This window comes from Drosophila subobscura, chromosome O, assembly GCF_008121235.1.
Source record: "Drosophila subobscura isolate 14011-0131.10 chromosome O, UCBerk_Dsub_1.0, whole genome shotgun sequence".
In the NCBI taxonomy this organism is placed as follows: domain Eukaryota; kingdom Metazoa; phylum Arthropoda; class Insecta; order Diptera; family Drosophilidae; genus Drosophila; species Drosophila subobscura.
The window spans coordinates 13,601,927-13,618,192 of record NC_048533.1 but is presented as its reverse complement, the minus strand read 5'-3'; the positions used below and the strand labels follow the sequence as shown (position 1 = coordinate 13,618,192).

Below are 16,266 nucleotides of genomic sequence, written 5' to 3'. Positions count from 1 at the left end.
ATCTTGTTACTGCAAAACGCCAAGAAGCACGTTCTTTGCGGTAGTATTCGGTAGCTCAAAATAAGTTTGATAAACTTATTAAATGAATTACTTGAACATTAATTCATAAACAATTTTCTACGCTAAATCAAAGTTATGCAAAAATTAAATTAGGACAAATTCTTGGTCAGAATATTAATTCAAAGTAAAGGGTTTGATTCATTAGCGAGAAATTTATGACGTTCTTACGATTTACATTAAATTATTGGCTGGAAAATATGTACAATTTGCAGAGTTTTTTTCATACAAATATTTAAAAATAAATAATTGTGTTAGCTGCTTTCCGCTTAAGCAATTGTTCTCCTTCTTGGTTATTTCAAGTTAATTGTCAATTGTTATGTTATTATTTCTAAATGGCAATCGATTGAGGTTCTGTTCACATTTCACTTGAAACATTATCGGCAATAAGTGACACCTAAAAGTGGCCTTCGCAGAAGCAGCAAACATTTGCCGTTGCTTATCTCTTAGATCTAATGTTTAAGTGACTGTGGCCCCATCAGATTTGCACTAATTACGAATACGAGTATGTAAAATTCTACAAATAAATATTTTGAACGCACTCAAACTCACACTTTCCCCCTGAGTAGCTAACAATAGTCCAGTTGGGGTTGGTAACACTTCACTCTACCGTGCTTAAACCCATTTTAGACACAAGTAAAGCTGCGGCTAACTAACCACCACTCGTACCTGTACCTGTGGCCATGCTTAACCCATTGTAATCATCGCACGTGTCTCTGTAACTAACTTCGGCTTGGGTTGGCTTTGGCATTTGGTGGTGTGTGGTCCCTGCCCTTTGTAAACGCAAAACCGTAACCGTAACCAGTATTTTCACCTGTGATGGCAAATGGGAATTCGGAATACTGGAACCAGTATTTACACTCTCTTTGTCAGTGTCGGTGTCGGTGTCGGTGCATTGGTGTTTGGTCAACTTCAAAGTGGTTTCAACCGAAAAACTGACACGAAAAACCTCCCAAATCCAAAATCCACCCTCAACAGCGTTGCAGCTGCCGTCGGTTTCCGGCGACACCAGCGTCATGGATGCCATGGAAACGTCATCGTCGGCGTCGGAGCTCGAGTTCAGGTGCACCACCTCGCACGGACTGCAGCAGCAGCAGTCGCAGTACAACGTCGAAGCCGACGAGTTCAAGCTCGTCTTTCTCAACTCGGACTCCTCGTCATCCTGCCGCGAAGAAGAGGAGGAGGAGGAGGACGACACAGACTCCTCCTGCTCCACGCATCACTGCCACAGCATCGTGAGCAATGTGGAGGATTGCGACTGGGACTACTTCGAGCCATCGATGATAGCCTCCACCACGACCACAACGACAATGATTGCGTACACGGCCACGCCTACACCGCCTCCACGCGTACGCCGCAGATCCAGCGACAGCGATTCGCCGTTACTCCAGCGACGCCAGCAGCAGCAGCAGCTGCGCAGCTACTGCCCCCGCATCCGAGAGAGCGACACGGGCACCGGCACCGGCACGGACGAGGAGCTTCTCCTGCACACGGAGAGCAGCTCCCAGACGAGCTCCGATCAGACAGCACCCCCCGTGCCGCCGCCCCCGCTGCCGATGAGCATGAAGACGCGGATTAAGACGCGGTTCCTCAAGAGCCATCACCATCACCATCATCATGCGCCGAGTCGCTGTGGCTGCAGTGCAGCTGCCGCCCCATCCCCGCCATCGCCGCCGCAGCAGCCGCAGTATGTGCCCATACCCGTGCCCGTGCCCATACCCGTGCCCATGTCCGCCTACCAGAACTGGCAGCTGGACTATCCGGGCACGGCCAACCCGCTGCTGGAGCAGGACGATCCGCTGGCTGCCTCGCTGCAGCAGCTGTGGCAGGCCGCTGCGGCACTGGGCGGCTTCAAGTCCTCCGCGCTGGCGGGCTTCAAGTCATCGGCGCCGGAGCTGAGCGCCTCGCTGGGCTCACTGATGACGCAGTCGCTGTGCTCCACCGCCTCGTCGTCATCGTCGACAACGTCGGGATACGGGACGGCGGCGGGACGCAGCCTGGAGACACTGACCGGCTGTCTCTGCCCGGCAGCCCGAGCTGCCAACTCGTTGCAGCAGCAGCAGCAGCAGCAGCGTCAAATGGCCAGCCCCAACAGTGGGGCTTCAAAGCCAACAAGTTTAGTAGCGTCGCGCCTTCCGTCGAGTGAGCATCAGCGAGCAGCGCGTACCCCGACCGAATCACAAACAAACAACGACGAGGGCAACGCAACGCCCACCACTGGGGGGAGATTGTGTAATGTCTATGATAAAACCGGCGACGGAGAGCCAACGGCCCAGACACATGTTGCTGCTGGCGGTGATAAGCAACCAAAGGGGAATGGTATAGAGAGAGGGCCGCCGATACAGCACAAATACCACAGCCGAAATCTATGCGAAAACGAGCAAACACAAACCAAAACGGCAACAACAGAAACAGAAACCTACCTGGCCAGAAACAACAGTCAGCGACAGAGCCAGAGCCACAGACACAGCCAAGAAGAAGTGGAAGCAGCAGACGAAACGAATATACATAAAAATCAAGTACCAGCAACAGCAGCAACAACTAGAGCTGAGGCAGCGGCATCGGCATCGGCAGCGGCAGCAGCTCCTTTGGCCATAACTCGTTTTGCAGTCGAAAATGTTGGAAATGCTGAAAATGCCGAGATTGTTGCCGCCGCGCCTAGAGAGCAGCACCTAGTCGCTGAAGCAGCAACAGCAGTAGATCCCAATTCCCGTGCCAAGAATTTGTCCTCCAATCGACTTATAGCCACGAGGGCCACCATGTCCGAGGAGGAGCCACCGAGACGCGAGACAGTGGGCCATTTGCTGAGCGAAAGCTATGCGGCCAGCAGTCCGGATGAGGCCAGCAGCAGCAGCAGCAGCAGTGCAGATGAGGAGCAGGCGGCACAGAGCCCACGCAAGCTGGTGGAACGCAGCTACGATGTGGCAGTGGCAATGCAGGCGGAGCTGGAACCAGAGGCAGTGCCAGTCCCAGAGCTGGAGCCGGAGCAAATGCATCACAGCACCACCACGGATGGCAGCAGCAGCAGCAGCGATTCCAGTTCCGCTTCCAGCTCCAGCTCGGAGTCATGCGATTCGGATGACACGGGCACCGTGGCCGATCGTCGGCCCAAGCGGCGGCGCTTCAACAAGGTGTTCGTCGTGAACCGCCAGCCGGGACAAGCTGGACTGCGGGTGCGAGCCAGACGCAGCTCTTCCACGGAGGGAGATTCGCTGTCCTCATCGGAGGCCAATCTGGAGGATTCCTCCGACAATGATACGGATACGGAGCGCACAGATTGCGGCATTGTGCTGAACTATGTGAAGCCACTGGGGTGCGAGGAGGAGGCGGGACAACCTGCACGTGACGCCAACATCAACGTCAACATCAACGCCAATGCCTGCGCCAGCAGCGACGACGACTGCGATGATGATGAAAGTGAGAAACGCTGCCGCGTTGCCAACTCAAGCGATGAGCTTGCCAACTGCATTGTGGTCGTGGGCGGGCAGACGGACGACGGCGACGGCGTGGTGCTGCACGGCATGCGATCTCTGCCAGACGCGGAGCCAATGCAATCAGAGCGCTGCGACTTGGAGCTGGAGCTGCACAGCATCTCGAACGATGTCAACCGGCTGCTGGAGCTGCACAAGCAAAACTCTCAGCTGGAGATGAAGCTGCAGCGACTGCGGCGCGGCGTGGCTGAAATCAATGAGGATCACCTGGCCTCCACATCCACCGCCACGGGCACTGCTGTGGCTGCCACCCAGGGGAAGCCCGAGGAGTGCGACCCAGAGGGTGGTTGTTGGTCATCGTCGTCAGGTGGTAATCCACCCGCTTCTCCTTCTCGGAAAAGCATTGTAAATGTTAATTCTAATGACGAAAGCAGCAAAAGAGACGCAGAAACAACAACAGTGGGAAGAGCGGAAACAGCGGCAGCGGCAGAAGCAGAAGCAGCGAAACAAAACGAAAACGAAGCGAAGGGTAAACACAATGTAAACGAAGAAGCCGCAGCAGCAGCAGCGACGGTCGCCGCTACTCTCGGGTTTACCTGCCATCATCAGAAGCAGGTAAAGGCAAACAACGATAATAAAGTGGTGGCGGCCGTAGAAGAAGAAGAAGAGGAGGAGGCAATGGCAGAAGAGCGACAAACAGCTGTGCAAACTGTGCGAGCGACGGCCGAGGGGGCGGAGGAATGCAACGAAGCATGCAAAAATAAAAACTCTCTCGCACCTGAACAGGTACCTGCTCGAGAGTCAGAGAGCGAACGCTCTCGCTCTTGCTCTCTTTCTCGCTCTCGTCTACCTGTTGCTCAGGGCCACGCCGAGTTCGGAGTCGAAGTGAAGTCGCTTTCGGAGTCGCGCTCGTCGTCATTCGAACATGAAATGTTAAACGTTGCGGTCGAGGAGGAGCCGTACGCTCGCACACGGTTGTACCCCAGCAGCAACAACAACAACAATAATAATAGTATTGCTAAAAGCAACAACGATAATGGCCATAATGACGCTTTCGCAGCACAAAAGACAAATAGCAGCGGCCAACAAAGCAACAGCAGCAGCAGCAGCAGCAACAGTGACGTAGTGAATGTGAATGGGCCGTCGCCGCGTGTGTTCGAAAGTTGTGAAAACGACAGCGATTCCGATTTTGACAGAATATTCGGCGCACACATGAGCTCGAATACGCTGAATACTTCGGCAACGGCCAGCCCCAGAACATCGCCAGTGGAGGCGGAGGGGAGTGGCAGTCCCTCAGCCAAGAATTCACTTTCGGCCAAGTATCGCAGTTTGGTTATGATCACAAAAGACAACGAAAGTGCAGCAGCAGCAGCTGAAACCACCACAACAAAGGCCAAAAGCGATTACGACAGCAACAACTTTGGCCAGAACTTTGGCGGTGACTCATTTCGCGCCATTGAGGGCTCGGATCTCGTGACAAGCGATCGGGAATCATCGCGCGACTCCTACAGCGTGGATTCCCTCAACGAGCCGACGCCGAAGATCTGCCTGGACGATGGCCTGGCCGACGATGACTCCTGGGTGGAGGAGCTGAGCCAACACGAAAACGATGACGAAGACGAGGATGAGGAAGAGGAGGATGAGAACGTAAGCAATGCCACCACCACGCCCACTGCCACGGATTCGGAGGATGCCGATGGGGATGGCGACATGAACAGACGCCACACCTACATGGACAGGGAGGAGGAGCTGCGCGGCTACAACAGATCCGCCATTGACTTTACGCTGCACACCATCGTGGAGGAGAGCTGCGAGGAGAGCGAGGTGGCCTCCATGCGGGCGGACAACGAGGATGCCGACGAGGAGGAGGATCTGGCGGAGCGTCGCCGCCAGCGCACGCTGCAGCACCATCACCGCCTCAGTGCCTCCGAGCTGGAGAAGTATTTCTTCTTTGGCCTCGGGGATGGCAAGGTGATGAGCTCCATTGACACGCGAGGCGACGACACCGCCTCGGAGGTGAGTTCGGAGTGCTCCGAGGGCATGGACTCCCTGCCACACGATGAGCAGCTGCTGGATGGAGGCAACAGTGCCACTGATCTGGCCTCATCTCGCCTGGAGAAGTACTTCCTCTCCGGATTCATGGGCTTCAGCGGTGGCGAGAAGCAGGCGGAAAGCGACGAGAGCGGCGGCAGCGTGGGCAGCGACAGCGAGGGTCATCCCAGTCCCAGCCAGCGGAGGAAGCGACTGGTCCGCGCACGCGGCACTCCACGCAGCCACAACTCCTCGCTGGACAACCTTCTGCTGCCGGAGACGGACACCCTGGATGCCACCACGACGGCTGCCATGACTGTGGAGGATACCTCCGAGTCGGAGGCTGGCTGCGACGACACCGTCATCCATCTGGCCAATGCGGGAGCCTCGGATGGCTCCTCCTCCGACACCATCAAGCGGAAGAAGCAGCTGCGCAAGCGCCACGACTCTCTGGACGAGAAGAAGCTGCACGAGGATGCCCTGGCGCTGGGTGGCGGCCCCGAGTGCCGCACGCCCACTCCAGGGTCGATGGGCGGCAGCTCCAGCCAGGGCCAGGGACAGGCCAAGAAGCAGCAGCATCACCACAGCCGCGACAGCGGCTTCGTGGGCAGCAACGATGATCTGCTGAAGGCGCCCGACTGCGAGCCACCGAAATCTCCGACGCCAGCGCTCGAGCAAATCAGCGAGGATCGTGAGCCAGCGCAGGCTCTCAGTCTGGCCAAGTTGGAGCTGCCCAGCACCTCCGCATCAGCATTGGCCAGTGGCGCGTCCTCGCAGGGCCAGCGGCCGAAGCTAGTGCCTCCCGTGACGACCAGTTCGAATCTGGTGCGGAAGGACAGCTTCAACAACTGGAGCTCCGACGAGGAGACCAACCTGATGATGAGCAAGATGCGGCAGTTCTTCAAGACGCTCATCGTGGCCACGGCCAATGCGCAGCAGAGCAAACCCACCACACCGCCCACACCCACCGGCACCACAGCAACAACCACAACCACAACGACGCCCAACTCCCAGCGGAAGTTGGCCAAGACGCGACCCGCCCAATTGGCGTACTTCGAGAACGAACTGACGCGCCTCATGAAGACCGTGCCGGGCATCAACGATGAGCAGGTGCGCGAGATTGTGGAGTACCTGAGCAGCGAGGACACGTGGTCGGACTCGTACGACTCCTCGGACTACACCAGCTCCGATTTGGAGGGAGGCGAGCGCAAGGGACACCTCAAGGCACAGATCTCGGCCAGCTGCCAGCAGATTATCAACAAGTTCGAGGTGGACGAGGAGGGCGACCGCGGCGATGGCGGACTGCTGGACGAGGTGCAGAGTCTGAATGGAGACACAGCTTTGGTCTACCAGAAGCTGGTGGCTTCCTTCAGCAAGGTGGCTGTGGGAGAAGCAGAGCAGGAATCCCCAGAGTTGGCTGCACAGGAGCAGCAAGTGGATCCGGAGTCAGCAGGCAGCACGGAGCAGCGATCGCCGCAACTCTTTGCCAAGGTAATGCAACACATCGGCACCCGCCTGGTGGCCCTGATGCACGAGGTGAGCAGCGGGAATGAGACGCCAACACCATCGCCAGCCACGGGCCAGGGACAGACGCGGCACCATCGACGGCTGCAGGCCAAGATCTCGGCCACAACGACAGAGGATGAGGAGGATGAGGTGGAGGAGCAGCTGCGGGCGATGCCCATCAAGCAGCTGAAGCTGCGCAGCAGATCCCACGATCTGCTCCTGGACGGAACGGGACCACACACGCATGGCCATGCGCATCCCTCGGGAGTGCATCATGCAGCGGGATCGGCAGCAGGACACGGAGCAGCAGCAGGACACGGAGACAACGCAGGGGAGGAGTGCGGAGTGGCCAGCGACTACGAACGGTTCTCGTGGCGCGGCAGTTTTGAGTCGGCATTACTGGCTAATGGCGACAGCAGAACGAGGCTCAGTCAGCTGAGTCAACTGGACAGGGACAACTCGTCGTCTGCGTCCGCTTTGGCAGTAGCAAAGCGCCGATCGGCAGGCGATCTCCTCTTCAGTCAGCACCAACAGAGCCTCAGCCGCGAGCAGCTGGACCGCGTACGCTCCTGCGGCAGCATTGGCGGCGGCGACGCCCACCATCATCAGCTGGAGGCCTCGCCGGCCAAGCCGTGGCTCTCCTCGGCGGGCTCCTCCATTGGCGGTGACTCCGCCAAGGATGTGCGTCGCTCCAGCGTACCGGATGCCATCTACGAGACGGACTCCAGCGACGAGGGCAACGCCCCGAGCCAATTCAGCGGCGCACGCTCCACCCTGCCACGCAGCCTGACCAGCGGCGGCCAGGTGGCCAGCACCAACTCCCTGCCACGGCTGCCCACCTCCTCGGTGGTTGCGGGTGCGGCGGGGCCCATCACCAGCACGCCCAAGACCAAGTCGCAGAGCGCCCTCAACCACACACCCTCCAGCTCCGCCAGCAGTGCCAAGAGTGCACGCTATCGCTCGCCAGGACTGGCAGCCCGTGCCGCTGCTGCCAGCAGCAGCAGCAGTGCTGCCGGCGGAGGAGTGGGTGGAGGCGGAAGTGCCGCCAACACCAGTGGCAGTGGCAGCAAAAAGCTGGGTGCGGGCTTCCAGTTCCTGTACTCGAAGCGCGATGCGCGCAAACGTCTCAACATGTCAGCGGGTGAGTTCTCCTGTCCCGTTTAATGTTTGCCTTTGAATATCCTGCGAGTCGGTGGAGGCCACACCTCGCTCCTTGGGTTGGGGTGGGACACACGCACAGGCTTCAGGCTGAGCGTTTGCACAGGTCAAATATCTGCGCCATGAAATTGCTTTGTTCTTAATGAAAAAAATTCCTCAAAAACTACTCTGGCAGATGCAGGGTGTATTGTATTCGTGGGGCTGTGTGTGACATGGGGAAAAGTGTAAAACTATTAGAAAATCGAGCACCATTACCATGATCCACAGATCTTCATAAATTTTAAATCACATTGCTCCCAATGCTGCCGTTGAGGGTTGACTCGCAAAAGAGAATGATCGAGAATCGAGTTTCGCTGGTAGAATGATATTTTCTGTTGCTGTTGAGCACCTGTGCCCACCGCTGTTTTAATCATTTTACCATTATTACAGCAGCAATATTAATGGAATATGTAGGGCACTTTTTTCCCTTTATAACTCAGATTTGGTTTGTAATTTCTTTGTTCATAAAACTCCAGAAAATGTTAACTCTTCTCGAGCTCTTTATTAGCCTACAATTTTGATAACAATTGGCGAGTAAAGGCCATTCCATGCCAAGACTCAATCAACAGACAGGCAGACCGACTGAAACAGAGACATTTGGTTCCGCCGGCAGCTGTTTTGCCCGAAATAAACCCAATCAAGGTCAATTAACTGTATCCATATTGAGCTCTTGAGTCGCCTCTCTTCATCAGTCATAGCCCCGACTGGGGCTCAGTTGCCAGTTGGCGTCTAAACCGATTTTCGCACTGTTGCGTTGTGTGGATGGTGGATAGAGGTAGACACGAGTATCTGTATCTGGTATCTGTAGCTGTGGATGTGGGGGCTATGGCTGTATGCAGCTGTGGCTGTCCATGTGAAGTGCTTAAAGTTGTGTTCCGCTTGGCGGGGGCGTCTCTTGTTTGTTGTTTTCTATTCATTATTTAGCCAAAAGCAAGAAAAAAGCTGTTTTCGCTTTTGCGGCCAACAATTATACTCTACGCACACCAGTCCGTCAGTCAGTCAGTCCCTGGTCAATGGAACTCGAACTCGAAACTCAAAAACCCGGCACTACTGGGTGCACGCGGGGCTTTGAACTTTGCTAGAGATGTGTGGCCAGGGGATGGTAGAGTGAGTTGTAGTTCTGATGAGGAAGTGCACACCTACAGAGAGGGATTTTCGAATAAATCATTACAAATATTTCATTAATTTAAAATCTGTTAAAGCGTGGAAATTCTGCCCATGGCAGCTAAAATTTTCAACCATAATTACTTTGGGTGAAACTTAAAGAGAAATCTCGCTGCAAGTGAAACAATATTTGGTGGCTTTCCAAAACATAAATAAAACAAATCATTTATTTATTTTAATAATTAATTATCCCTTAGATAGTTAGAGCTACAACAGACAAAAACAAATTGATTTCCCACAACTGAAATTTCCATTTGAATATTTACCCTCACGCTGCCATCTCAAACAGAGTTTCGGCTTGGAACCCATTGCCCCCCCAGTCTTTGTTTACACAGTTTCGGTGGTTTTGTCCAAAATCGTTTGTCTTTGCGGCAACTTGGCCAAAACACAATTAAATAGTTGGCCCCGCTGTCTCTCTCTCTCTCCCTCTCTCTCTCAGTCTCCGACAATATTGAACTTCTATATAATAATGCTTGTTCAGAGTTAAGCTCTTGACGTTGATAAAGAGTTGGCCGCTGCCACTGCCACTGCCACTGGCTTGTTTACTCGTACTTCCTGCACAATTAATGTTTTTCGTTGCCCACCCAAAACAGTTGACACTGGCCAAAAAGAGTGGTTGTGTACGAGTAGATGGGTTTCCACATTTATTTTCGTGCATCACTGCATCCACACTGGAGCGTTGGTTGTGCGGAAATGATTGCTCCAGCACCAGCAGTGCTCCATTGCCATGGTGTGTCTATGTCCAAGCCCGTGCCCATCCGGCAACCGTTTAAGTGTTTTGCACCAAAACAAAGCCACCAACAGTAGCAGCAGCAGCAGCAATGCAATGCAATGCAATGGCATGCAATATTATTGCCGTAAAACAATTTTCACAATTATGCAAATAAAAACCGAGCTACAATTAACGCTGCCATGGCGGAAGTGCCAAAGAGAGGAGAGCACCGGCACGAGAGCACCCTGTAAAAGACAACTCGGGTAACGACTCTCGACTAGCGCTCGTTTGGCCATCAAATTCAATTAACCTTTCTGCCATCGAGACCGAGAATACCCAGAAACGAGAGAGAGAGAGAGAGAGATCTCTATTTATTTTATGCTGCAAGTTGCGATGAACTGACGAGGGTTGAGTGAAAATATCTATAGATACTCTGGCGATTGATCAGCGTAGGAAGTCCGAGTATCATGTACGTTTCTTACCAAAGATTATTTATACTTGTGGCATTTGGCACAACATTCTAAGCAGCAGCAAACTTTCCCTTACCCCCTAGATATTATATTTAATTTCTGCTTTCGTTTTCCCAAAACTTCTACCCAACTTCTGTGGCATTTTTTGAGCACCCCTCGCTCTTGAACTGCCTTACGTTTCGTTCGTCTGTTAATTGCACTTTCATTGACTAGGCGCCGCCCCGGGCGACCCCAAAGTTCAATATTTAAATAATTTAATAAAACTTAGATTTCATCCATTTCATTCTCGGGGGGTTCTGGCACTGGCTCCCAGCTATGCTTCAGTCGCTGCGCCTCGTCTAACGGGACTGGAGCTACAGCAACAGCCCGAACGCGATGCGCTCTATAAGTTGCCGCGCGAATTCCGATCTTAACTCCGTCAATCCACAGTGAAAGTGAAGTGAAGTGAAGTCTGTTTTGCCGCCTCACTTTGACTTTATGTGTTCCGCTTTGCCTCTGGGGGTTTTCGTTATTTTTGGTTGTCTCTGCCCTGCCCCCCACACTCACGTTTATCGCTTGTTTCGTTGGAAATTGGTGTGGGCTATCCATAGCGGAAATAATACGCGTAGAAGTGCCATACAAAATAAAACGAAAAAAACATTGTCCGAATGAAATGAAGATATTTAAATCGTGCAAAATATACATAAGTATATGTAGATGTAGATGTATTGTGTGTGTCAACAAATCGTGACTGCATAAAGCAAAATTCGTATACCATTGGCAGCACTTTTACTGCCACCCCAACAGCCCTCGAAACAGTTAAACACTTTCAATGGGTGTATTTCTGCCTTTAATTGCACTCTCGGATCAAACCCCTCACACTTTGCCTGTAATATGACCCACTTCTGTGGGGTGTCTGCTCTGTTTATCACTTCTTTTTGTTGTGTTGTTGCTGCCAGCCAGCCAAGCCCTCAACCCAAAGTATTTCACACCTTCATTTTCGGCAACGCCCACTCTCTCTCAAGGCTGTTTCGTCGGAAGTTCAGGGCCACACCGAGAGCTGTCTTTAATTTCCAAACTTAATTAAATGGGGCCAGTTGGGCCATGCAAATGGCTCTGGCAACGATCAAGTGGTCCAATTACGTGGCCACAGTCTGAAGCCAAGTGTCGTCAGGCATCTGCAATCTTATCAAAGGGTCTGCGAAATCAATGGAACTCTAGGCCTTATCGGCAGGGGGAAACTGCTTTAGATTTCAAAAGTGCTGATAGGGCAGGCAAACTATTTTGTCGAACAAGAAATGGGCTGGGTTTGTGCAGTAACTCAGAGCTTTCTGGATTTTGAAACCAATGAAATATCATTGGGTACACATTTTTGTACACATTTTCCATGGCTCAAACCTTTCTAATGAGCGCTCCAACATTGTTGCCCCATGCCGTTGCACAAAGCACAGTCAATTGAGCAACCAAACGCCACTCTGATGATGCCATGCCAGATGGCACCCCCTGGCACCCGTCCCCTGGCAACTGTCAACTGGTTGCTGAAATAAAACTTTTTGCAGTCCGCTGCGGATGACACCAAAAATCGAATGAATCCCAATTCCAAATGAGAAAATGAAGCAAGTGACTCGCTTAATTGGCCCGCGGCGTGCGGCAAAGGCAGTGAAGCCAAAAGACCCCACCAGCTACAACGCTTTTGTGTCGCTGCCCCAAAAGTCGACGCCCTCGGCGGCTGCTGCACCCATTGCTCGGGTGCACAACTATGGCAGAGGAAAGGCGTTATCAGCGGCGGCAACTGGCTCCTCGCTGCCCTCCAGTTCGGCTGGCAAGATCCAGTATGCGGCGCTCAATCGCATGCGCAAGAATCGATCCGCTGACAATCCGCCCAGCCAGCGCCCACGCAGAACCAAATGGCGGCGGCTGCTGGGCGCCTGCTGGTGGCGACGAAGGCGACGACGCCCGCGCAGCTACGAAGATTATTGGGGCAGCGGCAAGACCAGGCGGAGTCTCTGCTGCTGCCGCTGGGGCAGGGCACGTGCAAAGGCGTACAGCTGCGACTCCGACGAGGAGGACGACGACATCGATGCCAAGGTGGCGGCCTACATTGTGGAGATGAAGCAGCGCGAGGCAGTGGCCAGCCAGCAAAGTGAGAAAGTGAAGGAAACGCAGTTCCAGGAGCCCCCCAACTGTCTGCCACAACAGCAGCAGCAGCGGCAGCCACAGACACAGCCACATCCACATCCTCAGCTGCGAAAAGTCTCCTTGCGGGACAAGCCCAGAGCATGGACCTGGGATGATAGTCTGCGGTCCAACTCTGATCGGTTCCTGGAAACCCTCGAGGAGGAACTGCCTGTTGTTGCTGCTGCTGCTGTTGCTGTGCCTGGTGGCAGAATGTCCCTCATCCTGCCGCGTCGCACGCCGCTGCATGTCCACTTTGTGGAGAGCGAACAGCAGGACAATCAGGAGGAGGAACGGGAAGCGGTGCAAGGTAGGCGGCACTCAAGTTTGCCTGCTGCATGCACCTTGCACTGCTTTCCCCGACTGCAACTTCACTTTGTCCCCTCTCAAATGGGAATTAAAATATGAAATTTATGTGTGGAAAACTCTGACAATTTCCACTGATTAGCCTTGTGTTTGATCATTAGCTTTAATTGTGGAAAACTCTCGTGTGTTAATGCAACAATTTTCTCTTTGCAGAAGAGGCCAAAGTGGCTGCCGAGGAGCTGACACGTTCGCCGGTGATTGGACAGCGGCAGGCGGCGGAGCAGGCCGCCACCGCCAGTCCCGTGCAGTCGCGTGCCTCCAGCGAGGCCTGGCCGGTGCAGTCGGACGAGGACATTGATCGCCTGGTGGCCATGCATCAGAACCGCAGCAGTCTCAGCTCTTTGGGGGTAAGTTAAAGATTAACAAAAGTCAAACTGAAACGTGGAATTAATACTCCGTTCTGCCCTGCAGGTTCGCTCGGAGTCCATGGCCAGCGTTTACTCTGGCGCTGGTGAGGGTCGCTATGGCACTGTGGTGGTCAAGGGTCAGGTGGAATTTGCCATGCAATACAACTACAAGCTGGCCTGCCTGGAGGTCCACGTGGTGCGCTGCAAGGATCTAGCCGCTGTCGATGCCAAACGCAATCGCAGCGATCCCTATGTCAAGGTTTGTCTTACTTTTTCCTTACTTTAGCTGAGATCCATGCTGATTTCTGGTTTATTCTTTAGGTATACCTGCTGCCAGATAAATCAAAGGCTGGCAAACGCAAAACCAAAGTCAAGAAGCACACCCTCAATCCCATCTTTGATGAGACGATGCGTTTCCACACGCCCATCTCCAGCCTGGAGTCGCGCACCCTGTGGCTGACTGTCTGGCACTCGGACATGTTCGGGCGCAACGACTTCCTCGGCGAGGTCTCTGTCAATCTGCAGGGACGCGTCTTTGACAATCCCCAATCGCAGTGGTATCTGCTCCAGGAAAGGGTAAGTGCTGCATTTTATCTGTGGAGTTTCCTTACCTAAAGTTTGATCATTTACAGAGCGAACCCTTCGATGAGGTGGCCACCTATCGAGGTGACATTGTGGTGGGCCTCAAGTACATTCCTCCGGAGAACCTCAAGTCGTCGTTCTTCTCGCGCGGCTCCTCGCTCACGGGCAGCTCCTCGAATCTGCGCAAATTTGGTGGCAGCATCAAGTCCGTGGCCTCAAAGTCGGACCGCTGTGCCAAGGGCGGCCAGCTGCATGTGCTGGTCAAGGAGGCCAAGCATCTGAGTCCCATCAAGGCCAACGGCAGCTGCGATGCCTTCTGCAAAAGGTTGGCATATCTATGAATCTCCTTTCCTCAGTATGTTAATCAATGGCCCAACCTTTTTAGCTATTTGCTGCCTGATCGCACGCGCAGCTCCAAGCAAAAGACGCCAGTGGTAAAGCGCACGCTGCATCCCACGTGGAATTACACCTTTGTCTATGAGGATGTCTCGCTGGAGGACTTGTCGGAGCGCGCCTTGGAGCTGACAGTCTGGGATCACGATCGACTGGCCAGCAATGAGTTTGTCGGCGGCATACGTTTCTCCTTGGGCACGGGTAAGTCAAAGATTTATCTCTCCACCATTCCCTCAACTAAACTCGAATTTATTTCACCCAACAGGTCGCAGCTATGGCCGTCAGGTGGAATGGATGGATGCCACTGGCAAGGAGCTATCGCTGTGGCAGAACATGCTGGATCGACCCAATTTCTGGGTGGAGGGCAGCTTGGTGCTGCGCTCCAGTCTGGACGGCATACGAGCCACATTGCCATAGGAGCAACCGCTTGCATATTAGTAAATTATTTGCTAGAATCCACAAACCACAAAACCACAAAACCACAAACCCCACAAAAGTTGCAGTTAGAGTTGCCCACGGCACAAACATTGTGTTGTATTGTATTAATTATCGATTAAGCTACGATGACAGTCGATAACGATGACTCTGAGAAGCATTATTAGTGTTCTAAGCATTGGCATAGTCACAGCAGACTGACTGGCCTAATTAATTGATTGTTGTTTGTGTTTGCACGTGGCCTTGCAGCCACAGTTAGAGTTAAGTTGAAGTGTGTGTAGGATGATGATTCCTGAATACTCGAATATGGCAATGACGCTGCATGTAGCCTGTACCCCAGCCGTAAATAAACCGAGCAAACATAGCAAAAAAACAAAGCAGAACAAAGCGTTATCAAGCGTTAAAGCGGCGCAACTCTCAGCGCAGATAAAAGACAACAAAAAAACTAAAACTGTAAAGCAAAAACCATGAGAACAGAACTACAGCATGAAGCGATGATAATGATGATGATGATGACGCAGCCCAAGGCCTGGGCTGCCTTAGAAAATAAGCTCTACGATGTTTATGTGTATTCTTTCCAACCTCTCTCACCCCTCTCACCCTCTCCGAGAGGCACTTGCAATTGGCATACTGTATGCACCCAAAAGCTAAACGATAAACGATAAAAGCTACAACTAAAATATAACTCAAATATATAGTTGAGACGAGACATAAGTTTACCATGTATAACTATCCATAATAACGCGCGAAAATACAAATAACATTTTTTTGTAAATTGAAACTTTTTATTTTCTTTACGTTTGCTTTTGTTTTTGAATAGATCATAAGCAAAAGGCATATTTCTACGCAGACATCATACATATCGCAAAAAAACATTGTGCAAAATTCAGCTAAGCTTCGTGTCCACCCAAAAACTAACCATCGTAGCCATCGATGTTGAATCAAATCAAGTCAAATCAGAGCCAAACCCAGCAGATTAATCCCCATAGCAGCCAATGGATATCATTCTCCCTCCAAAACCTTTAAGCTACTGTGGAATTTACATATGTAAGTGTGCTAGCTACTATGATGTATGGCCAGCCCCTCGATTCGGATAGGGGGGGTTGGGCAGCTCTACTATGACAACAAAATGAATTGTTTCAGAGAAATCATTTTTAAGAATACAGAAACGAGTCTTATGAATGCTTTTGGTGTAAGTGTTGTATACATATTTACCATGAATACCATAATACAAATCAAATAATGTTTAGCGTTGAATGAAACACTGAAAAATATGACAAAATTTATAGAAGATGTTTTTTATAAAAGAGATAATTGCTGAATCACTCGTTGCCTAAATACCGCTTGTCTTTTATACTCGATGTTTTCGAAACACACACACACAAAATGCACATGCCTGACAATTTGGTGATGAACAATGA

The 16,266-nt window shown here is 52.3% G+C and overlaps 1 protein-coding gene across 8 annotated transcripts in view; it reads left to right on the top strand.

Annotated features, from left to right (window-relative positions):
* Positions 1–15,622, top strand: part of LOC117896532 (synaptotagmin-like protein 4) — a 53,010-nt gene extending 37,388 nt beyond the window's left edge. For 5 of the 8 annotated variants that reach the window (XM_034804908.1, XM_034804907.1, XM_034804906.1 and 2 more), the window contains 8 exons: positions 1,036–3,942; positions 3,976–8,166; positions 13,242–13,435; positions 13,500–13,694; positions 13,757–14,011; positions 14,068–14,342; positions 14,403–14,611; positions 14,676–15,622. In XM_034804908.1, the coding sequence (XP_034660799.1) occupies positions 1,036–3,942; positions 3,976–8,166; positions 13,242–13,435; positions 13,500–13,694; positions 13,757–14,011; positions 14,068–14,342; positions 14,403–14,611; positions 14,676–14,827 (8,378 nt within the window). In that variant the 3' untranslated portion in view covers positions 14,828–15,622. Of the gene's footprint in view, positions 1–1,035; positions 3,943–3,975; positions 8,167–10,190; positions 10,289–12,143; positions 12,691–13,241; positions 13,436–13,499; positions 13,695–13,756; positions 14,012–14,067; positions 14,343–14,402; positions 14,612–14,675 lie in introns of those variants that run through there. The other 3 variants (XM_034804912.1, XM_034804911.1, XM_034804910.1) reach the window with 3 other exon arrangements.
* Positions 15,623–16,266: the final 644 nt, after the last annotated feature.